Source organism: Artemia sp. Qi Xiang Cuo, chromosome 2 (assembly GCF_049724085.1).
Source record: "Artemia sp. Qi Xiang Cuo chromosome 2, ASM4972408v1, whole genome shotgun sequence".
Taxonomy (NCBI): Eukaryota; Metazoa; Arthropoda; class Branchiopoda; order Anostraca; family Artemiidae; genus Artemia; species Artemia sp. Qi Xiang Cuo.
In genome coordinates this window covers 57741546-57767785 of record NC_142795.1, presented here as the reverse complement: position 1 = coordinate 57767785, position 26240 = coordinate 57741546, and the positions used below count along the sequence as shown (strand labels likewise).

At 32.0% G+C, this 26240-nt stretch overlaps 1 protein-coding gene across 1 annotated transcript in view; it reads left to right on the top strand.

Annotated features, from left to right (window-relative positions):
* LOC148955424 (uncharacterized) overlaps window positions 1–26028 on the top strand; it is a 173979-nt gene extending 147951 nt beyond the window's left edge. Inside the window, exon 5 of the mRNA XM_089108186.1 lies at window positions 25888–26028. Coding sequence (XP_088964312.1) covers window positions 25888–25944 — 57 coding nt within the window. The 3' untranslated portion in view covers window positions 25945–26028. The remainder of the gene's footprint in view (window positions 1–25887) is intronic.
* The last annotated feature ends 212 nt before the right edge of the window (window positions 26029–26240 follow it).

Genomic DNA, 26240 nt, shown 5'->3' with positions numbered 1-26240 from the left:
AATAGTGGGTCTGCAAATGGGGTCTGTTATATTCCACCCCTGTTTCTTTTCCTTTCAGATAAATGACCTATTTTCGTTTCTTTAATTACATTTGTGACCCCTTTGGAAGAATACAAGTAAGGTGTTTTCTACAAACTGTGTAGTATTTTCCGTAACCCAGGCAGGGTAGGAATAGAGCTACAAGGCACCGTCATTATTATATTGACAGGGAGGGTTATTACCTCCAAGGAGAGAGTAGAAATTTTCTAGCCGTAACCCAAGGCGGGTACATTTGGCTTAGAAAGTGGCCATTTGACCACTCGATCGCGTTACCATACCCTGAGACAGGGTATACTGTAAATAGGGTAGTACCAAACCCGATATTTGCAGAACCGTTGGGGTAAGAGCGGGAATCTCACTAACATTAGGGCCGACAAGGGGTTCTCCCATTCGAGTAAGTGGCATAGCAATCTTTTTGCGTCATTCGAGTAAGTGGCATAACAATCTTTTTGCGTCATTCAAGTAAGTGGCATAGCAATCTTTTTGCGTCATTCGAGTAAGTGGCATAACAATCTTTTTGCGTCATTCGAGTAAGTGGCATAGCAATCTTTTGCGTCATTTTTTGCCTTTAAAATTAGTGACCCTGCACATACACCCCAATAAGTGGTGCCAGCGGTAGCTAGCACTACGAACATTGGCGGCAGCGGCATAAGCACACATGCTAGAAAGCTTAGCAAAAGTCGCCGAAGGAAGCAAAAAAAGAAGAGTTGTTACCCAGCTGTGACTGGAACTCTGCATAAGGCGAGAAATTCGGCGAAAGAAACCGTTAATCACAGAAAATTGAGGCATAGGGACAGGTCTTAAAAGGGTCTCCCTTACCTACACAGATGACCTTCACGTGAATAATGGTGTTAGAAAAAATTCAAATTCTAAAGTAGCTCCGCAAAATGAGTGAACAAGAAAATTTGAATTTTGAACCATGGCTGCTTTAGAGCCATGTAGATGTAAAACAAGCCAGTTGACATGCTTGTTTACAAAGAATAATTAAAAGTGCATGAATATATTTTTTTTGGTCGAGTGTCATTTGTATTGCTAGGGTCGACTCCCCTAGCACACGTTAGGTCCCCTAGTGGATAAATATCCGCGTTATTCGCGCTTCTTAATTTTATGGGTTATATGTAATGATGGCAAATATCAGACTTAACTTATTGCTTTTTTTATAAACAGATACCATTCAACACAATTAAGAAATGGCGTCAAAAGTCTGCCCATTGTTCTTAAAAACTGCTTATTTGAAAATGTAAATTTTCTTTTTATGTTGTTTTATTTATTTAAGAGCGAGAGAGAATGAGCATATGTAGGTTTTATTTTTGTAGCTAGACTTAAGACATATCTTAGTACTTCAGTTTAATTAAATCTATGTTCAATGTTTTGTTACAACAAGCATCCTTGATTGCTATACTTCGCGCACCTTAGACTAAATTAGTCTATGTTAGTAAGGATTTGATTAAGTTTTGGATGTATTATTTTCGCCAGCGTTACTTTCAGGACCTTTCAAAGTATAATATAGAGTTTGGAAAAGACAAGAACCAAGGGTATAAAGCTCGTGGTAGACTGAAAAAGACAAGCGGTGTTGGGCCATGTTTAGTGGGACGACCGGGGAGGACTTCAAGGTACCTTAGTGTTTTTTGTAAATTTTTTTGTGTAAACGACCGTAGTATGTTATATTTATAAGACCTTAAAGTTTAATAAATAAGTATTTTTAGTCCAATCAGGGCCAATAAAAACACTGCCTAATGTTTTAACAGATAAGTCTTTGAGCTAGTTAATTTTTCGTTTTTGGATCAGAATGCTTTGAGAGATAAACCGAGATTTCACTTTATTATAACTCCGAGAAAAAAAAAAGCTTTTAAATGTCCTTATAGTATATCAATTAATTTCGCTGGCATACAGCTGTGTTAAAAATTAGTTTCAAATAGAAACAAATTCATTTATTTCTTTAGCTCCTTTGCGAAAAATTTAATTTAATTAGTTTATATCTATGACGTATACAATAACAGAGAGATCACTGTTCTATAGTTCTGTGACAAAAATGTTCTTTAATTTCATTGGTTTATCTATGGCATATCTTGTGCTCTAATTTCTGTGACATATTTTCGCAAGTCAGTCACGTTATATCTTACCTATGCTAACTCAGGTCCCCTCGAATTTTCTATGAAAATTCGACCCAGGTCCAAACAAAAATTGATGTCATCAAAAACAAAACAAAAATTTTTTACTTATCGTTTAATTTCTACCAATAAGAAGACTGCAAGGTGATGACGGTGATATCTTTACTAATGGTTTTATACTTGGATTAAGTCGAGGCGAAATCTCCTCTCTACAACGAGCATAAGAGTTTTCTAAGATGTAGAATCCCTACTTAAATTGCCTTCCACGGGAAGAGTGAAAAAAAAAAATTAATCAAAAATAAATCAAATATGCCTAACTTGACTTAAAAATTCGATAATCTGACACTATTCATAGCTAGAGCTTGATCTGAATCGTGTTTCGCTCTATTTTTAGGTTTTTAGTGTTTAACCATCCTTTTTTACTTGCCGTTTTGTTCATTTTTCTTGCTTAAAATATCAGTCAAATTCTTATTTAACTATTCTAATAATCAATTCGTACTCAATTTTTACTTTAATTATTTATTAAAATATAATCTCTCAATAAGTTATTAATTAAAATTCAATTATCTCAATTAAACTAATTAGAACCTGATAATTTATTTAAGTTAGACTAGGGCTTATGTTTAACTTGAAAAGACTGTGCTTCATTTAGTGAAAAACGTTTATTTTTGTCAATTTTTTTTCCCCGTTTTCCCCTTTTTTTTTAGTTTATGCGAAATTTATTTGAGCAACATGTATATTAAATTATCCAATTCTGATATAGTGAATACCAAAGAAATTTCCTCTTGAAACCTATATTTCTTCACCCCCACTAGACCCGTACAAATCTCAGTCAGTTTTCAGTATATTTTGATAGAGCGAATTTGTTTTTATTAGCTGAAGTAAACACGACTAATTCGGAGCGTCTGGTATTTTGAAAAGAAGTTTAGTTTTTAAACTATGAAATTCAGTAGGCTATGGACTTATATCTGTCAGATTTATAAAATAAAAAAAAAAAAAAAACTACCAGTAAAGAAGCGTCTAATTATATGAAATATTTTATCTTAGCGCAGATTATAATTATTTTAGGCCTACACATTGCTCATCCATGTGTTTATTACTCGAGTAATATATGTACTAATAGCCAACTATTGGTAACTATAACCAAACAACCTATTGGTACGTTTATATGTAGAATTTCACTGCGGATGTGGAATTATATCTCGATAATAATCAGTAAAATTTTAAAACCATTTGAACAGTTAATATATATGGATTGAAACCCTGTGTATGTCCAATGGCGACTAAGTAAAACCCACAAGGAATTCCCTCTTTATGTGAAGGTGTTTCTCGCTTAACGGATTCTAATAAAACATTAATATAATATTTATTTATTTAGTGCTGAAAGATTTGCTCAAACAATAGCCTTCTAAAAAGATATTGATGTCAGTTCTTCATTATGCTTATATTCTTTGCCAAGCATTAACTGGAATCTACGAAGGCAAGCTTGGAGATCCTGCATCTAATGACCTTATTCGAAAGGCAAATATGAGGCACCAATGTTGACTTGTAATTACGGAAAAATCCTGAGACTAAGAACCTCTGCATTTCAGCCGTTAAACCCGGAGCCACATGAGAACGTCTAAGCCAAGAAATAGGGAAGACATCAGAAAACTAGTGGGTATAGAGGTCTCCACTAGTCCTTGTTATGTCTTATTCCCTCATTGTAGTATCGTTTGCGTAAAACCGTGCGGTTATGACGCTTCAACATGAGTTTCTTAAACATCACGGACTTGTGTAAACAATGCAGGCATGAAAAGTATTGTAAAAGTAGACCTCAAACTTAATAATGTAGGGTAAATTATGTTTATTTAATATCGATATTTTTGTTATCCAAACAAATTTGAAGAATTTTCTGTTTTCGATTTTCATTTTGAGAATACTAATATTATTGTATTTATTTAAATCTGTCTCATAGCTAAGAAATTATAACCCAATTAATGAGTGAATTATTGTATGTGTCTTTACTTCAAAGAACATTTGATTCTGCCGCGTTGTTTTTATTACAGGAAAGTAAATGGACACTTTGGTCATTGAGTATTACAATAAGCTGCCCAGTACAGATACGACCCAGTAACATCTATTTTATCATATCTCAACCAACGAAGAGTACTCACCATAACTCCAGGCAACTTTCATCCCAGCTTCGTCTATGAAAACAACAGTTACCTTCGATCGTCGTTTCTTCGACCATGAAACATATTACGTATAAGGTAACACTCTGTTTGAACCTCAGTATCAAGTGCTTTAACGAACCATATAATCACATAAATGCAAAGAACTCCATCGAGCAGAACAATACAAAAATAATTAACTATAACTTGATTTAAATAATATTTAAAGACATGTGAAGAGATTTGAAGACGTAATTGAAGACACTTAGTAGTTTAATTCTGATAAACCCATCGAGTAGCACAACGTATACAATCTTTAAAGTTAATTGATACTTAAAGATACTTGAGGATATTCTAAGAAGAAATTAAAGACAATTTGAACTTTAACTCTGAGAACACCATCGAGCAGTACAAGATAAACAATATACAATGATATTTGAAGTTAAATGATAGTTGAAGAGGTTCGAAGTTGAATTTAAAGACAATATATTAAGAGAGTCACTATAGTAGGACGACAACCCGTTTCAATAGGCACAAATGAACAATTTTGCGCGAGAATACATTCTCTATGTGCCTCAAAAATCCTAAAAATGATATGCTGAGAAGAAAAACACCAACACCTGTAGTGGGAAGAATCATTTCCCAGTTGACTATTAGAACTATATTTAACGGTCATTTCCCAGTTGACTATTAGGGAAAACTTACCGTTTAAAGACAACTAGACTCAAACTGTTCCATGAAGAAACCATAACGTAAGTGCTTCGAAATTTTTACCAGGACAAAAGGAGTGAAGGACAGTAATTTACAACAGAAGGGTGTAGTAAACTAAGGACACGAAAGGTGATGCATAGATGTGAAGCTAAATGTGTTACTTCTTAATAGCTTTGACAATTCAAAAATCCCAATAGTGAAAGGGTTTTAATATCATCATGTGAATGTGATGAACCAAATATTGTATGTTATAAATCATTCACGTATGTACCACAAGTAGAATTAGGTGTAATATTACTATGTTATTCATTTAACGTTGTGTAGATAGTATGTAGTACGTCATAGACAGCAAAATAAAAAAAAAAAACTAATGTAAAAGTAGAATAGTCCCAACCGTATTAGAAATTTAAGTGTAATAAGTTTTTGATATAGAAAAAAAAAATCTTTAGTATATTAGCTAACATAGAACCAAAAATAATATTAGTCAGTTAAATGAATTTTAGAGAGGGATGTAGAATAAAATAAGAAAAATAATTGAAAAATTATAAAACTCCTAATGGGCAGTAACTAATGACGGGGCGTCATTATTTGATGGGAAGGGTGATATATACCGGGAGTAAAACACGATATACTTGAAATACCATAATAAAGTTCCTTCTTTAATTCGGACTCTATAATTAAGCTAAATCTAGTTTCAAAAAGGAAAAAGTCCTTAATCGGCAAAGAAAAGAAACTGCAGTCTTTGGATTTCGCTAAGACAGTGAGCAATAAGAAAAGTGCTACGCACAATATTTTTAAGGAAGTTTAAACGATAAGAACCGTGTGAACGCCTAAATCATCAAAAATATTTAAGACGTATTATTGGACGAGGGTTCGCGTCCTTGGGCCACGTAAGCCAATGGCAGGCAGTCCCTATAGCGCAGGACGAAAGAACTGCGTTTGGGAGTGGGGTAAATGTGTTCTTAAATTGTAATGTTAAGTAGGATCTAAAAGAGCTCGTACCGCAAATGAACTCGGTCACCATTTATTGTCTTTGAAGTGACCCATTGCTGTACAACTAAGCATGTAAGTCTAATAAATCTATTGTCTTTTTTTAAGTGTTCGTTTCTCTTATATGTCTGAGTCTAGTCCGATAATAGGTAACTAGTTCGCCAGTCTCCAAGGTAAATGCTCCCAAAGGAATCTGATCTCCAAGTGGCACTATAGGAGAAATCTCTATCGCCACGAGCAAATCTTTTCTATTACCGCAAACAATTCTTCAATGGTACATAAGTTCTTCCACTATCGGAGTTTTCCATTTTAAAAGTATATTCGTTATCGTACTTTTTGACTATTCTGTACGGTCCAGAATATTTGTTGGAAAGTTTTTTGCCTTCCGTTTTTGCTTCGTTCTTTAGGTGGACGCAGTCTCCTACTTTGAAATTTATACTCCCCTTGACTTTGGGTTGGTTTCTTAGCTCTTGGTTTATTTTACATTTTTCCAACTCTTGCCTAGCTATTTTATAAGTTTTCCTCATCCTATTTATGAATTCTTGTTTGTATTCCTCCGAGCTATTATAATACTGCCGAGATTCAATAATCTCATTATACGGGATTTTAAAATCACGACCAAAAAGTAAATAAAATAGATTTTCTCTGGTTGTTTCTGAATAAACAGTGTTGATTACGTTAGTTAAATAAGGTAAGAATTGATCCCAGTCGCTCCTATTTTCTTTAGTATAAACACTTAGTACGTTCGAGAATATTTTATGTCTGTTTTCTATTTTACCATTAGCTTGTGGGTGGTACGGGGCTGTCACCATTTTATCTATATTAATAAAACTCATTAAGTCTTTTGTTACTTTTGAAACAAAATTACCTCCGTTGTCACTCAAAATTTTATTAGGAATGCCAAATTTTAAAAATAATTTTGCTAACACCTAACTTGTGGAATAAGCACCTTGATTTTTTAATGCTTTTTCAAAAGTAAATCCTGAAAAGTGGTCTATAATCGAAAGAATACAAGTATGGCCTCTGCTAGAAACAGGCAAGGCTCCGCTTGTTCCGTATAAGTTAAATGAAATAATATCGAAGGGGTACTTTGCTACCGGGATCCTTCCCATTAGAGGATTAGGAAAAGCTGGGAGAATTCTTCTTAAGTTGCATGCTTCGCATGTACTTGCAAATTCTTTAAGTTTTGTCATTGCAGACAGCACGTAAAAATGCTGTTTTAATTTATGGAACGTTTTCATAAATCCTAAATGACCACCTGTATCCAAATGAAAATATTCAAATGCAGGCCCTATTAAGTTTTGTGGTAGCACAGTTATTATTGAGGTTTGGTTTCTCTTTGTCTCAGCAGTCACGATTCTACATAGTATTTCTTCGTCAAGATCATAGTAAACATTATCTATCTCTTTTCTAAGAGTTTTGAATTTATCCGGTAACGCATCATCATTTACAAATTAATCAATAAGTGCTACAAATATTTCCTCCTTTTTTTGCTTTCTTTTTATATTCTCTAAAGACAGGGGACAATAGTCAATCATATTTTCTTTTACCGTGTGTTTGACTTTGTTTTTCTTACATCCATGTTTGCTCTCAGCATTTATAGCGTTAACTTCATTTTCCTCAGTTTCCGACGGAATATTTTCTGGGTATCTACTCAAAAAGTCACAAGCTGCATTTTATTTACCTTTTAAATATTCAACTTCGTAATCTAGATCTTGGATTTTGATAATCCATCTGGCTATAATTCCCGTGGGGTTTTTGAATGAGTGCAGGTACTGCAAAATTTTATGGTCTAATCGTGGTATAAATTTTCTGCTAATTAAATAGTGTCTAAATTTATCCAAGGGGTTGACAATACATAATAATTCTAAGTTTGTGGTGGAATAACTACTTCTGCCTTTTGATAAAGTTCTACTCAAATAGTATATAACTTTTTCTGTTTGTTTTTGTTTAGCCGTTCCCTCTAGAGGATTAGGGTTTTCTACCGGGAATATTTGCGAAAGAATAGCGCCAATGCCCTTTGAACTAGCATCGGTTGTAACCACAAATCTTGTGTTTTCAAAATCAGGAAGCGATAAAATTGGTTCAGAAGTGAGCTCCTTTTTGAGTCAGTCTAGGGGCTTCCTGGGACCAGGTAACATTTTGGGAGTTCCCTTTAGTTAATTCCGTGAGGGGTTTTGCAATTTGGGCGTAATTGCGTACGAATTTTCTAAAGTAGCCAGTAAGACCTAAAATTCCCCTTAAGTCTTTCATAGTTCTGGGGGGCTTGAGGTTTTCAACACATTTTATTTTATCAGGGTCTGGGGATATCTCTCCTTGGGTTACTACTACTCCTAAAAATTTAATTTTAGGTTGAAATAAAATTACTTTCTCAGGCCGGCATTTTAAATTGCCTTGTCTGAACTTCTCGGACACCTTAGCTAACGTTGCTAAGTGTTGTTCAGTGTTTTCTCCCACTCATATAACATCATCAACAAAATGAATTATATTCTTTAATCCTCTTAACAGGTGCAATAGGGGTCTACATAGCGCACTTGAACTTGTTTTCAGTCCAAATGGTACTCTTAAGTATTCATATGAACCACATTCAGATGCTGAAAATGCACTTTTATGGACATCCTTTTCGGCTATTTTCAATTGGTGGTAGCCTTGGGTAAGGTCCAAAGAAGTAAAAATTTAGTTTTTGCTTGAAATTGAGTCAAGAATTTCATCTATTCTTGGTAGAGGAAATTTATCGCTAACTACTTGTTTGTTGAGAGCTTTATAAGCTACTACGAGTCTAAGATCTCATTCTGTTTTGGTACTAAGATCACTGGTGTACTATACGGACTTATACTTGGGTGTATAATATAGTTTTTTTCTAATTAATGAATTTTATTTTTTAACCACTCTTTGTGCTTTTACGGCAAACGATATGACTGTTTCGCTACAGGATTACCAGTCATTAAAATTTAATTCTCGAAAAAAGGTATCAGCCCCATATAATTATAAGATGCAGAAAATAAATCCTTAAAATTCCAAAATAATTCGCAAAAATTTTTCTTAATTTCCAAGTCCGTAATATGATCCATATTAATTTTTTTTTAAAATTACGATTTAGTTAAAGGATATTTGTTATTTGAAGTTTTAATACCGTTAACTAGGTTTCTTTTAGAATTTTCCCATCTATTTAAATCATTCTCCGTTAAAACCTGGATTTGAACCTAACATGTCCCCTTTTTAATTGTAATTGTATCATTTTTGTGATTATTAGTTACCCAAATAAAACCTTCTCCTTTGTCATAAGATAATCTGTTCCTCGCATAGCAGATTTTCGGGTATTTCAGATGGTGTTGCAAACCATATTTCTGATTTGCTAATCACTGGCTCAATCATCTGTGATATTTGAATTTTTTGCATCGTTTCGGGAGGGACTTTTGTTTTCCTTATCGCTAATCCGTAATATTTCTCTTTACTTTCATTGTTAATTAGATTCATACTAGCGCTTTGCTGCGCCATTGCGGCATTTGGCGGCGTCACGTTGGGTTTTACGATGTTCTTCCATAATTCCGCTATTTTCTTAATTTCGTTTGACCTGTACCGTCGCATATCTCCTATTTTTATTTTCGTAGATTCAATACTTTTATTATTTAAATTTACTTCATTTCTGCAATTTCTCTCTGGGTAATTTAACAAATTTCCAACTATGCCTTGTCCTTTTTGTGAGACATGAGGTTTAAAATAATGCGACATCGTACTACCAGAAATTTTGTTGACTGTTACGTTGTCTTCGTAACCTCTGTTACAATTTCTTAGGGTAAAAGTGTCTTTGCCTACCTAAGATGGGTAGACAAGATGTTCATTAGCCACGTCTAATAGTATTCTATTAGACCTTAGACAATTTGTGCCTATAATAGCCTCATATGGAAAGTTATCGCATATCATAAAATTTGTCATAAAGGTCTTATTGTCTCTTTTTACGCTTAGGCAAATTGAACCTTTTGCGTCCAATTTATGGCCTGTCACCCTCGTTAAATTTGGATTATTAGGGTTTCTCTGTCACCTAATATACAGAGGCAACATATTAAATACGCAAGAGTTTATTATACTAATTTTTGCACCTGAGTCAATGAACGCCTTAAAATAAACCTTGTCTAAACAGAAATCATTAAATATAGGTAACTTGTTATTAATATAACTACAAGACGGCACTAATATTGTCTTGGACCTATTAAATATTTCGGTCACCCTCTGGGTCCAATTTATATTTCTGAGGGGCCTGAAACGTTTCCCTGAGAATTTATTTCATGTGTCGGTGCCTGTAATAGATATTCAGACGTATTAGTTTCCGTAAGCATATCTAATTGATTTACGTCTGTCTGTCTTCGCCATGTATTATTATGGTAACCTGGATGTCTCGTGTCAGTGCTGCTTGCTGGCGCTGAATGCCAATGCCGTTGGCTTGCAAAATTTTCATTTCCCATCGGCAAATTTTCGTGATTTCTATATTGCATTCTCGCATTATACTGGCTTTGGCGAGTATTTTGGTTTTCAAATCGGTAATTAATTTGTCTGTTGGGGGGAGGGCTATACAAATTTGGTTGGTACGTGTTGTAAAGTACTGATTGGCGCAATCCCCCCTGGCTATAACCTATTGCACGACCGGTGCTAAAATTTGTTCTTCCGAACAAATGGTTGCCGTAATTTTGTGTATTACCGACAGCAATTCTTGGCATTCGATTGGGGACATAATGGCACTCTCTCGCGATATGGCCAACACGATTACAATTATAGCACCTTATTATTGTAGGATTATTTCCGTAATTGGATTGTTTGATAAGCTGGAAACGTACTGTTCTCTGCCTAGCGGGTTCTTGCGTTTTATCTCTTTGTGGCACTGGGGAGTTATCCCTTGAAAAGAAATTGGGGGATACCTGATCGCCCTTGAAGTTTATGTTCGCATTTGAATCGCCTAGGCTATTTATTTTTGCTTTACTATGATTTGCGACCATCGTATCGACTTCGATCAATCGCTCTACCTCCTGAACTGCTAGATCCAACGTCTGAATATTTTTGGATATTACCACTCTATATAGTTTTGGGGGTAGCCCTTGCAAAAAGGTATTTAGTATTACTTTTTCATACAGTTGCCCCGAACCACTTCCGTATTTTGCCTCTACTGAAATGCGTATATTATCAAGGTATTCTCTTATATTCTGTGAAAAGTCAAAGCTCACTGCTCCGTGTTTTAGTTTATTTATGGAACTGGTGTCTATAAACCTATCTTTAAATGCTTTTAACAAGTTATCAACCGAATTTATTGGCAAGTTGGCGTTATTGCCTATGGTATGTTGTATCTGTTTTAGGAAGGTTAAGGCCTGGCCTTTTAATCGTAGTAGGAGCATGTCGACTAACGCTCCTAGGTCTGTTTTTGTTAGTTGTACAAACTGGGTCATTTGGATATTAAATTCGTCAATATCTGATTGACCATTGTACTCCGGGATGGATTTCGCTATTTCTATATTTTTAGCGACTAACTTTTGCACTATTAATAAGTCATTAAGGTCGTCCGATATATTTTTTTTTGCGTTTTAATCAACGTAACATAAATTTATTTTTTTTTCACTTAACCTATTCTGGGGGAGGCTATTATCTCCTATGAGATATAAAGGGTTTCCTGTCGTAGCCTAGCGGTTATAGGCCTAATCACTTTACTTATATGTCTGTATCTCTCTAATAATTAAATTCGAATTACAAAGTTTATAGCGTAATTAGTTCGCAATTTTTCTTCCAATTTCCGACTGCGCCATTTGTAGCGATGAAAAAAATTGGCTGTTTATACTAGGTATAGCACTAAATACTGACCGCGTCAAAGGCAATATTATGCCCAAAGGTCGTGAACTTACACCTTGTAATTTCTCCGATAGCGCCGCTTGTAGCGCTGAAGATTATGCCAACAAGGCCTACGCCACCCTCAATTAATGAGAGAAAATGAAATGTGTAGTCATATAAATGTGACCTCTTCTCTTCGAGCTATCTGGAGATCAGATTCCTCTGGGAGCGCTACCTTGGAGACATGCAAACTAATTACCTATTATTAGGCTAAATCCAGACATCTAAAATGAAATAAACACAGATAAAAAAAAGCAATAGATTTATTGAAACTTGCATATTTAGGTGAACAGCAGTGGGTCACTTCAAATGACAATAACGGTGACCGAGATACAACATGAAAGAATTTAAGACTTCTGTCTGAATGGTCCTGGCTCTCAAGTACGAATATCTTCAAAAAACACTTCTACCCCACTATCAAACTTAGCTCTTTAGTCTTGCGCTGTGAGAACTGGCTCACAATTGGCCCGAGTGGCCCCAAGGATGCGAACCTTTCGTCCAATAATTTCTTTTAAATATTTCTGATGATTCAAGCGTTCACACGGTTCTTACCATTTAAACTTCCTTAGAAATATTGAGCGTAGCATTTTTTTTTACTAATTATCTTAGCGAAATTCGAACGGCTAGCGTCGTTGTTTGACTGAAGCTAGAACGCAAATTCTCTTTTTGCTGATTAAGAATTTAGACTCTTGGAAGCGGTATTTGAACTCAATTAGGGGACGTTAAATTTCTGTCCGAATCATCTTTAGAAGGAAAGAATCTTGTATTTGAAATATATAGCATTTTGTTCCCGGTACACTATGTCCGTTTATCGACACTACCTAGTTTATTGGATGTATTAAATCAGTATTTTTTGCACACTGGAACAATAAACACAACTCATATCTCTAAGAAGTGAAGATGAAGCATCTTAAGAAAGTATGTTCACATGATAGTGTTATTGTAGCACTGAATGCTGACAAGGAGGAGTATTTAAACTATGAAATAAGTACCAAGTGGTAGCACCATCGGAAACGTATGCGTTTATTGTCATGACAGTAAGAAATTAAATTTCTCCAGGGACTTCATCCCCCCAAAGATCCCCTAACCCCCAACTCAAAGGGGCCCCCTCCCCTCGAAATTTTTGGGCCCCTCCCCCCATTTTTTTTTAAATTTTTTTTTGCAGTTTTTTTAACTTTTTTTTATTATTTTTGGAAACATGTTATATTTTTTCAATTTTTTTTACATGTCTTCGAATGAGATGAAACATACTTAAAACATTGAAAAATCACATTTAATATTTTCCAAACTCAAAATGAGAATGGTATGGATATGTTAGTCATGACCTTTACTATTAGAAAAATAAGGTTTGTAGTAGCACTTTTTTTTATTGGACAAATTTTTTTTTTTTGACTTCGAAATTATTCAACTTTTTTTTACGTATCTTAAAATGACATTAAATATGTAAGAAAATCTTAATGACATGATGTAAGAAAAGGAATTTGCATACATCTATTGTCAGACACATGGGATAAGATTGACAAAATCTAGGTATCAGAATGAATAAATTCTTTATCAACATCCGTTGTTGGATATGTCATTATGAAAAAATTTAAGTAAGTAAAAAACTCTTTCTTGAAGTCACCTCTTGGATACACAATGCAGAAACTTCATTTAAAAAATTAGGAAAAAAATTTTAAGTAAGTAACAAACTCTTTTTTGAAGTCACCTCTGGGATACACAATGCAGAAATTTCATTTAAGAAATTGTGAAAAAATTGTAAGTAAGTAGCAAATTCTTTCTTTAATTCGCCTCCTGAATAAATAAAAAAGACATTTCATTCAAGAAATTATGAAAAAATTCTAAGTAAGTAACAAACTCTTTATTGTTTTTACCTCTTGGATACACGATGCAGAGATTTCTTTCAGGAAATTATGAAAAAACTGTAAGTAATTAACAAACTCTTTCTTGAAGTCACCTCTTGGATACACAATGCAGAAATTTCATTTAAGAAATTATGAAAAAACATAAGTAGCAAATTCTTTCTTGAATTCGCATCCTGGATAAACAAAAAAGATATTTCATTCAAGAAATTATGAAAAAATTCTAAGTAAGTAACAAACTCTTTATTGTTTTCACGTCTTGGATACACGATGTAGAAATTTCATTCAAGAAATTATGAAAAAATTCCAGGTAAGTAATAATCTCTTTCTTGAAGTCCCCTCTTGGATACACAATACGGAAATCTCATTCAAGAAATTATGAAAAAATTGCAAGTCGGTAACAAACTCTTTCTTGAAGTCACTTCTTGGATACACAATGCAGAATCTTCATTTAAGAAATTATGAAAAAATTGTAGCAAATTCTTTCTTGAATTCGCATCCTGGATAAACAAAAAAAGACATTTCATTCAAGAAATAATGACAAAATTCTAAGTAAGTAACGAGCTCTTTATTGTTTTCACGTTTTGAAAACACGATGTAGAAATATAATTCCAGAAATTATGAAAAAATTCTAAGTAAGTAATAATCTCATTCTTGAAGTCTCCTCTCGGATTCACAATATGGAAATTTCATTCAAGGAATTATGAAAAGATTGCAAGTAGGTAACAAACTCTTTCTTGAAGTCACTTCTTGGATACACAATGCAGAAACTTCATTTAAGAAATTATGAAAAAATTGTAAGTATGTAAGTAAGTAAGTAACAAGTTCTTACTTGAATTCACCATCTGGATAAACCAAAAAGACATTTCATTCCAGAAATTATGAAAAAATTCTAAGTAAGTAACAATCTCTTTCTTGAAGTCCCCTCTTGGATGCACAATATGGAAATTTCATTCAAGAAATTATGAAAAAATTGCAAGTAGGCAACAAACTCTTTCTTGAAGTCACCTCTTGGATACACAATGCAGAAACTTCATTTAAGAAATTATGAAAAAATTGTAAGTAAGTAAGTAACAAATTCTTCCTTGAATTCACCACCTGGACAAACCAAAAAGACATTTCATTCAAGAAATTGTGGAAAAATTCTAAATAAGTAACAATCTCTTTCTTGAAGTCCCCTCTTGGTTACACAATACGGAAATTTCATTCAAGAAATTATGAAAACATTCGTAAGTAAGTAACAAACTCTTTATTGATGTCACCTCTTGGGTACACAATACACATATCTCGTTCAAGAAATTATGAAAAAATCGTAATTAAGTAATAAACTTTTTATTATTTTCACCTGTTGGATTCACAATACGGAAACTTAATTCAAGAAATTATGAAGAAATAATACGTAAGTTACAAACTCTTTTTTGAAGTCACCTCTTAGATACATAATACAGAAATTTCATTCAAGAAATAATGACAAAATTCTAAGTAAGTAACAAACTCTTTCTTGAATTCGCCGTTTGGATGCACAATACAAAAATTTTATTTAGGAAATTATGAAAAAAATTCTAAGTAAGTAACAAACTCTTTCTTGAAGTCACCTCTTGGATACACAATGCTGAAATTTCATTTAAGTAATTATGAAAAAAATTGTAAGTAAGTAGCAAATTATTTCTTGAATTCGCCTCCTGGATAAACAAAAAGGACATTTCATTCAAAAAATTATGACAAAATTCTAAGTAAGTAACAAACTCTTTATTGTTTTCACGTCTTGGATACACGATGTAGAAATTTCATTCCAGAAATTGTGAAAATATTTGTAAGTAAGTAACAAACTCTTTATTGATTTCACCTCTTGGATACTCAATACAGATATTTCATTCAAGAAATTATGAAAAAATTGCAAGTATGTAACAAACTCTTTATTGATTTCACCTCTTGGATACACAATACAGATATTTCACTCAAGAAATTATGAAAAAATTGCAAGTAAGTAACAAACTCTTTCTTGAAGTCACCTCTTGGATAGACAATGCAGAAATTCATTTAAGAAATTACAAAAAAAATGTAAGTAAGTAAGTAAGTACGTAAGTAACAAATTCTTAAACAACAAAAGTACGAAGAACAAAAGGGAAATCTTTTTTGTAAGACAGTGGAGATAATTTGAATGAATATTTCGGCCCTATGTCCAAGGGCCGTCCTCAGCAAGACAAAAATATATAAAAGAAAAAGACTCACAACAACATGCGACCAATAAAACCAAAAAAGTGGAAATTTTTTCAAAACAATCCTAGCTAATGATGCTAGGATTGTTTTGAAAAATTTCCACTTTTTGGTTTTATTGGTCGCATGTTGTTGTGAGTCTTTTTTCTTTTATATATTTTTGTCTTGCTGAGGACGGCCCTTGGACATAGGGCCGAAATATTCATTCAAATTATCTCCACTGTCTTACAAAAAAGATTTCCCTTTTGTTCTTCGTACTTTTGGTGTTTGTTATGGAAAGGCAGTGTGGTCTTCGTCGCTATTTTTTTTTAACAAATTCTTCCTTGAATTCGCCACCTGGATGAACAAAAAAAACATTTCATTCAAGAAATTATGACAAAATTCTAAGTAAGCAACAAACTCTTTCTTGAATTCACCGTTTGGATGCACAATACAGAAATTTAATTCAGGAAATTATGAAAAAAATCTGTAAGTAAGTAACAAACTCTTTCTTGAATTCTCCTCCTGGATACACAATACAGAAATTTCATTCAATCAATTATGAAAAAATTGTAAGTAAGTAAAAACTCTTTCTTGAATTCACCTTTTGGATACACAATGCAAAAAATTCATTTAAAAAATTAGGAAAAAATGTAAGTAAGTAAGTAAGTAACAAACTCTTTCTTGAATTTGCCGTTTGAATGCACAATACAGAAATTTAATTCAGGAAATTATGAAAAAAAAAATGTAAGTAAGTAACAAACTCTTTCTTGAAGTCACCTCTTGGATACACAATGCAGAAATTTCATTTAAGAAATTATGAAAAAAAATGTAAGTAAGTAGCAAATTTTTCCTTGAATTTGCCACCTGGATAAACAAAAAAGACATTTCATTTAAGAAATTATGAAAAAATTGTAAGTAAACTCTGTATTGTTTTCACGTCTTAGATAAACGATGCAGAAATTTCTTTCAAGAAATTATGTAAAAATTCTAAGTAAGTAACAATCTCTTTCTTGAAGTCCCTTCTTGGATACACAATACGGAAATTTCATTCAAGAAATTATGAAAATATTTGTAAGTAAGTAACAAACTCTTCATTGATTTCACCTCTTGGATACACAATACAGATATTTCATTCAAGAAATTATGAAAAAATCGCAAGTAAGTAACAAACTCTTTATTGTTTTCCCCTCTTGGATCTACAATACGGAAATTTCATTCAAGAAATTATGAAAATTTTTTAAGTAAGTAACAAACTCTTTCTTGAAATCCACTCTTGGATACACAATACAGAAATTTCATTAAAGAAATTATGAAAATATTTGTAAGTAAGTAACAAACTCTTTCTTGAAGTTACCTCATAGATAGACAGTGCAGAAACTTCATTTAAAAAATTACAAAAAAATTGTAAGTAAGTTAGTAAGTACGTAAGTAACAAATTCTTCCTTGAATTCGCCACCTGGATGAACAGAAAAAACATTTCATTCAAGAAATTATGACAAAATTCTAAGTAAGTAACAAACTCTTTCTTCAGTTCACCGTTTGGATGCACAATACAGAAATTTAATTCAGGAAATTATGAAAAAAACTGTAAGTAAGTAACAAACTCTTTGTTGAATTCTCCTCCTGCATACACAGTACAGAAATTTCATTCAATCAATTATGAAAAAATTGTAAGTAAGTAAAAACTCTTTCTTGAATTCACCTTTTGGATACACAATACAAAAAATTCATTTAAAAAATTAGGAAAAAATGTAAGTAAGTAAGTAAGTAACAAACTCTTTCTTGAATTTGCCGTTTGAATGCACAATACAAAAATTTAATTCAGGAAATTATGAAAAAAAAATTGTAAGTAAGTAACAAACTCTTTCTTGAAGTCACCTCTTGGATACACAACGCAGAAATTTAATTTAACAAATTATGAAAAAAAATGTAAGTAAGTAGCAAATTTTTCCTTGAATTTGCCACCTGGATAAACAAAAAAGACATTTCATTTAAGAAATTATGAAAAAATTGTAAGTAAACTCTGTATTGTTTTCACGTCTTAGATACACGATGCAGAAATTTCTTTCAAGAAATTATGGAAAAATTCTAAGTAAGTAACAATCTCTTTCTTGAAGTCCCTTCTTGGATACAAAATACGGAAATTTCATTCAAGAAATTATGAAAATATTTGTAAGTAAGTATCAAACTCTTTATTGATTTCACCTCTTGGATATACAATACAGATACTTCATTCAAGAAATTATGAAAAAAATCGCAAGTAAGTAACAAACTCTTTATTGTTTTCCCCTCTTGGATATACAACACGGAAATTTCATTCAATAGATTATGAAAATTTTTTAAGTAAGTAACAAACTCTTTCTTGAAGTCACCTCTTGGATACACAATGCAGAAACTTCATTTAGGAAATTATGAAAAAATTGTAAGAGAGTAAGTAATAAATTCTTTTTTCAATTCGCCTCTTGGATAAACAAAAAGACATTTCATTCAGGAAATAATGACAAAATTCTAAGTAAGTAACAAACTCTTTCTTGAATTCGCCGTTTGGATGCACAATACAGAAATTTAATTCATGAAATTATGAAAAAATTGCAATTAAGTAAAAAACTCTTTCTTGAATTCTCCTCCTGGATAAACAATACAGACACTTCATTCATGAAATTATAGAAAAAATGGTAAGTAAGTAACAAACTCTTTCTTGAATTCACCTCTTGGGTACACAATATGGAAATTTTCTTCAAGAAATTAGGAAAGAATTGCAAATAACTAAGTAACAAAATCTCTCTTGAATTCCACTCATTGATACAAAATACAGAAATTTCATTCAAGAAATTATGAAAAAATTGTAAGTAAATAACTAACTCATTGGATACATCAAATAACATACATAAGATCCAAGTTCTATTTATTTTGACTTTATGCATCATTACGTTGAATTTAGGTTAGACCGGTTATAGATAGCAGCAGACCCGCTCAGACACACAGTCATAGTGAGAGAGACATACAAAAAGTTGGGTTAATTCAGGTTCACTTAGAGTGGGGCCATAATTTATTGAATGAAATGTCTTTTTGTTTATCTAAGAGGCGAATTGAAAAAAGAATTTATTACTTACTTACTTAAATTTTTTTAATAATTTCCTAAATGAAGTTTCTGCATTGTGTATCCAAGAGGTGACTTCAGGAAAGAGTTTGTTACTTACTTACAATTTTTTCATAATTTATTGACTTAAATTTCCGTATTGTATATCCAAGAGGTGAAAACAATAAAGAGTTTGTTACTTACTTGCGATTTTTTCATAATTTCTTGAATGAAGAATCTGTATTGGGTATCCAAGAGGTGAAATCAATAAAGAGTTTATTACTTACTTACAAATATTTTCATAATTTCTTGAATGAAATTTCCGTATTGTGTATCCAAGAAAGAGATTGTTACTTACTTAGAATTTTTTCATAATTTCTTGAAAGAAATTTCTGCATCGTGTATCTAAGACGTGACAACAATAAAGAGTTTACTTACAATTTTTTCATAATTTCGTAAATGAAATGTCTTTTTTGTTTATCCAGGTAGCGAATTCAAGGAAGAATTTGCTACTTACTTACATTTTTTTTCATAATTTCTTAAATGAAATTTCTGCATTGTGTATCCAAGAGGTGACTTCAAGAAAGAGTTTGTTACTTACTTACAATTTTTGTTTCATAATTTCCTGAATTAAATTTCTGTATTGTGCATTCAAACGGCGAATTCAAGGAAGAGTTTGTTACTTACTTACATTTTTTCCTAATTTCTTAAATGAAGTTTCTGCATTGTGTATCCAAAAGGTGAGTTCAAGAAAGAGTTTTTTACTTACTTACAATTTTTTCATAATTGATTGAATGAAATTTCCGTATTGTGTAAAAAGGAGGAGAATTCAAGAAAAAGTTTGTTGCTTACTTACAGTTTTTTTCATAATTTCCTAAATCAAATTTCTGTATTGTGCATCCGAACGGCTAATTCAAGAAAGAGTTTGTTACTTACTTAGAATTTTGTCATAATTTCTTGAATGAAATGTCTTTTTTGTTCATCCAGGTGGTGAATTCAAGGAAGAATTTGTTACTTACTTACTTACTAACTTACTTACAATTTTTTTCATAATCTCTTAAATGAAGTTTCTGCTTTGTGTATCCAAGAGTTGACTTCAAGAAAGAATTTGTTACCTACTTACAATTTTTTTATAATTTCTTGAATGAAATATCTGTATTGTGCATCCAAGAGGTGAAATCAATGAAGAGTTTGTTACTTACTTACAAATATTTTCATAATTTCTGAAATGAAATTTCTACATCGTGTATCCAAGACGTGAAAACAATAAAGTTTGTTACTTACTTAGAATTTTTTCATAATTTTTTGAATGAAATGTCCTTTTTGTTTATCCAGGAGGCGAATTCAAGAAATAATTGGCTACTTACTTACAATTTTTTTCATAATTTCTTGAATGAAATTTCTGTATTGTGTATCCAAGAGGGGACTTCAAGAAAGAGTTTGTTACTTACTTACAATTTTTTTTCATAATTTCCTGAATTAAATTTCAGTATGGTGAATCCAAACGGCAAATTCAAGAAAGAGTTTGTTACTTTCTTACTTACATTTTTTTTCCTAATTTCTTAAGTGAAGTTTCTGCATTGTGTATCCAAGAGGTGACTTCAAAAAAGAGTTTTTTACGTAAGTACAATTTTTTCATAAATTATTGAATGAAATTTCTGTATTGTGTATCCAAGAGGTGAAATCAATAAATAGTTTGTTACTTACTTGCGATTTTTTCAAAATTTCGTGAATGAAGTATCTGTATTGTGTATCCAAGAGGTGAAATCAATAAAGAGTTTGTTACTTACTTACAAATATTTTCATAATTTATTGAATGAAATTTCCGTATTGTGCATCCAAGAGGGGACTTCATGAAAGCGATTGCTACTTACTAAGAATTTTGTCAAAATTTCTTGAATGAAACGTCTTTTTGGTTTATCCAGGTGGTGAATTCAAAGATGAATTTGTTACTTACTTACCTACATACTTACATTTTTTTAATAATTTATTAATTGAAGTTTCTGCATTATCTATCCAAGAGTTGATTTAAAAAAAGAGTTTGTTACCTACTTGCAATTTTTTCATAATTTTTTGAATGAAATTTTCATTTTGTGAATCCAAGAGGGGACTTCAAGAATGAGATTGTTACTTACTTTCAATTTTTTCATAATTTCTGGAATGAAATTTCTACATCGTGTTTTCAAGACGTGAAAACAATAAAGAGTTCGTTACTTACTTAGAATTTTGTCATAATTTCTTGAATGAAATGTCTTTTTTGTTTATCCAGGATGCGAATTCAAGAAAGAATTAGCTACTTACTTACATTTTTTTTCATAATTTCTTAAATGAAATTTCTGCATTGTGTATTCAAGAGGTGACTTCCTGAAAGAGTTTGTTACTTACTTACAATATTTTCATAATTTCTTGAAAGAAATATCTGCATCGTGTATCCATGAGGTAAAAACAATAAAGAGTTTGTTACTTACTTAGAATTTTGTCATAATTTCTTCAATAAAATCTCTTTTTTATTTATTCAGGAGGCAAATTAAAGAGAGAATTTGCTACTTACTTACAATTTTTTCATAATTTCTTAAATAAAATTTCTGCATTGTGTATCCAAGAGGTGACTTCAAGAAAGAGTTTGTTACTTACTTACAATTGTTTTCCTAATTTCTTAAATGAAGTTTCTGCATTGTGTATCCAAGAGGTGACTTCAAGAAAGAGTTTGTTACTTACTTGCAATTTTTTCATAATTTCTTGAATGAAATATCTGTACTGGGTATCCAAGAGGTGAAAACAATAAAGAGTTTGTTACCTACTTGTAAATATTTTCATAATTTCTTGAATGAAATATCCGTATTGTGTATCCAAGAGGTGAAATCAATAAAGAGTTTGTTACTTACTTACAAATATTTTCATAATTTCTGGAATGAAATTTCTACATCGTGTATCCAAGACGTGAAAACAATAAAGAGTTTGTTACTTACTTAGAATTTTGTCGTAATTTTTTGAATGAAATGTCCTTTTTGTTTATCCAGGAGGCGAATTCAAGAAAGAATTTGCTACTTACTTACAATTTTTTTCATAATTTCTTCAATGAAATTTCTGCAATGTGTATCCAAGAGGTGACTTCAAGAAATAGGTTGTTGATTAGTTACAATTTTTTTTCATAATTTCCTGAATTAAATTTCTATATTGTGCATCCAAACGGCGAATTCAAGAAAGAGTTTGTTACTTACTTACTTACATTTTTTTCCTAATTTCTTAAATGAAGTTTCTGCATTGTGTATCCAAGAGGTGTCTTCAAAAAAGAATTTTTAACGTACGTACAATTTTTTCATAATTTATTGAATGAAATTTCTGTATTGTGTATCCAAGAGGTGAAATCAATAAAGAGTTTGTTACTTACTTGCGATTTTTTCGTAATTTCTTGAGTGAAGTATCTGTGTTGTGTAACCAAGAGGTGAAATCAATAAAGAGTTTGTTACTTACTTACAAATATTTTTATAATTTCTTGAATGAAATTTCCGTATTGTGTATCCAAGAGAGGACATCAAGAAAGAGATTGCTACTTACTTAGAATTTTGTCACAATTTCTTGAATGAAATGTCTTTTTGGTTTATTCAGGTGGTGAATTCAAGGAAGAATTTGTTACTTACTTACTTACATACTTAAATTTTTTTCATAATTTCTTAAATGAAGTTTCTGCATTATGTATCCAAGAGGTGACTTCAAGAAGGAGTTTGTTACCTACTTGCAATTTTTTCATTATTTTTTTAATGAAATTTTCATATTGTGAATCCAAGAGGGCACTTCAAGAAAGAGATTGTTACTTACTTCCAATTTATTCATAATTTCTGGAATGAAATTTCTACATCGTGTTTTCAAGACGTGAAAACAATAAAGAGTTCGTTACTTACTTAGAATTTTGTCATAATTTCTTGAATGAAATGTCTTTTTTGTTTATCCAGGATGCGAATTCAAGAAAGAATTAGCTACTTACTTACATTTTTTTTCATAATTTCCTAAATGAAATTTCTGCATTGTGTATCCAAGAGGTGACTTCCTGAAAGAGTTTGTTACTTACTTACAACTTTTTCATAATTTCCTGAAAGAAATCTCTGCTTCGTGTATCCAAGAGGTAAAAACAATAGTTTGTTACTTACTTAGAATTTTTTCATAATTTCTTGAATGAAATATTTATTTATTTCTTCAGGAGGCGAATTAAAGAAAGAATTTGCTACTTACTTACAATTTTTTCACAATTTCTTAAATAAAATTTCTGCATTGTGTATCCAAGAGGTGATTTCAAGAAAGAGTTACTTACATTTTTTGTCATAATTTCTTAAATGAAACTTCTGCGTTTTTTATCCAAGAGGTGACTTCAAGAAAGAGTTTGTTACTTACTTGCAATTTTTTCATAATGACATATCCAACAACGGATGTTGATAAAGAATTTATTCATTCTGATACCTAGATTTTGTCAATGTTATCCCATGTGTCTGACAATAGATGTATGCAAAATCCGTTTCTTACATCTCCGATGTTTTAATAGACATTCTAAACGTTTGATATACTAGCATACTCTAAAAATAATGAACATATAGCAATGTAATGCATAATATATTTTTAATGAAATAATGCCATGTAGGATATTAATACAAAAATATATTATGATACATTATTAATATCAATGATCAACTTTGGACATTTTGAATCTATTCCATAAAATAGTTCACCATGTTCTCTCTTGATATTGTAGCTATTGTCTTCTCTTAGTTCGTAATCAGTAGAATAATTATTATTCCTATTTTGAGTCATACACAACTTTTACTGGTGTGTCATCGACAGGCTCAATATACTTTTCGTCTTTGGTATTATTTGGTTCATTGACTGTTTGATTAATGGTAGTAACGTTTGCTGGTACTTTGTTTTTAATCAATTCATCTTCTTACTCCTTAGTGATATTTTCTGCCAATGCCCTTTTTATTTTTCTGGCTATTTCACTGTCTATTATCACATTATTTTTACACAGGTAACAGTTTCGGCACGTATACAAGATATGGTTTATGATATTATTAGAAGAGTAAACCTTTCTTTGCTTGACCTTCCGTTGAATGCTAATACCCGAAAGCTGACGATAGGGTGTATCAGTAGGTAATATGTTACCTGCAACAGTAGCAAGGAGTTGTCCTCTATCATCAACGATTATTTTTATGTTGACATTCTCTTTGAGTGCAATCATCTCTGGAGATCTCAACCTCGCATACCCACCAACATAAAAGTTGAATTTTTTCAGTACTCCAAAGAAATTTAATTCCTTACTGTCATGACAATGCATGCATACATTTCCAATAGTGCTACCCCTTGTACTTGTTTCATAGTTTAAATACTTTTCCTTGTCGGCATTCAATGCTACAATAACATTTTCATGTGCACACACTTTATTAGAATGCTCCATCTTCACTTTTTTAAAGATATGACTTATGTGTTTATCGTTCCACTGCGTAAAAAATACTGATTTAATACATGCAATAAACTAGGTAGTGTCGATAACCGGCCATTGAGTACCAGTGGGAAAGCTGCATCATGTTATTGAGGAAGCATAGAGTACAATTGTTAAAGTCATAAGCATATTTCATGTCATTTTAAGATACGTAAAAAAAAATTTAACAATTTCGAAGTCCAAAAAAAAAATTTTTTTTCAATAAAAAAAAGTGCTAGTACAAACATTATTTTTCTAATAGTAAAGGTCATAAATTTGGGTGGAGGGAGCCCCATGGGAGTTTGGGGATAGGGGACCTTTGCGGGTTGAGGTCTCTTGTGGTTAGGATCGTTGGTGCTTATGATCCTTGACGGTTAATACTCACATACACCTTACTACTTGATTTGCAAGGATTTCTAGGCGTTGTTCTGAATTTCATTATTAAAATTCTTTTCTTGTCATCTACATCTCTATTAGTATCAACTTTTTAGTAAACTATAACGCTAGACCCTATTTTAAATTCACAACACTGTTAAAACACCACTTGTGTATTATACAGAACACATCGGAGAGGTAAAGCTAGGTCAACTCATAATGTCATACTATAATCGTTAACTATTTTCATAGATTAATGTAGTTTCAAATTTATAACAAATTGCCTGAGTTAACAAGCCCTTCGAGGTTACCTTAACTACTAATCAGTTTAACCCTTTTTCTCCATCTTCATACGATCCAATTCTTGAATATTATCTAGCTTAGTTTTCCCCCCTATTATTCAATTAATATCGGTCATACAGTCCAATTCGCGAATCCCTTACCCTTTTTTGCAAATAGAGTTAGCTTTTACACAAAATGATATAAAACCATATACCAATCAATTAATTCTGAGTTTAGCATCCGATTTTTTAATTAGCAGCGACGCATTCCTAACAAACTACTCTCAAGGTAAGGCAATTTTCCAAAAAATAGGTGTTGCCTCAGAAACCAATCTGATTGCATTACATTATCTCGTCCATAGTATCAAAAGATCACTTTGCTTGGAAAGGTACCAAGGGACATAGGTGTGAGAGGATACTCACTCTCTTTGAAAAGGTGTAGGGGCCCCGTAGAATAGCATAGGAAGGAACATAAACCCTTAGAAATGGTATCTACTATTCTACTAACGGTTGGTATAGAAAAGTGACCAGTTATTTGACCCAAGATTCCCCAGCAATATAAAACAGTTAGATAAGCAAGAGATGACCAAGCAAAGTATTGCTGCTGCACCTTTGTACAACTTGGGACAAAAAGGAACCGAGATCAATTAATATTTTCTAAAATTGACTAAAGGTGCTTCATATACAGCTAGCACATGATTTTCAGCTCTAAAAGTTTGTCTGCTTCACCGCCACTTATTTTTTTTTAGGTTTGCTCAACATGTGGATGTGCAAAAACTGATGTCGATGATGACAAAATAGTCTAAGGATTCTGAAAATAGCTCCAGCAAACTACACAAAATGTTACTAAGATCACTGGATTAAATATTAATAAAACATATCATTCACAATTTTTTCTCTTTGGATGCCTTTTTTCATATTTACAGAACAAACTATTATATGAATATGTTAATATGGTGACCGTATACGAATATGGAGAGTCAACAGTTTTCTGCAGAATAAAACTCTTCAAACATACTAGGCTAGAGGAAACGGGGAGACAACTTGAGGACATAAAAGAAATTTTTTTTAAATAAGTTGTTTGCTAGTAACTTTTCAATGC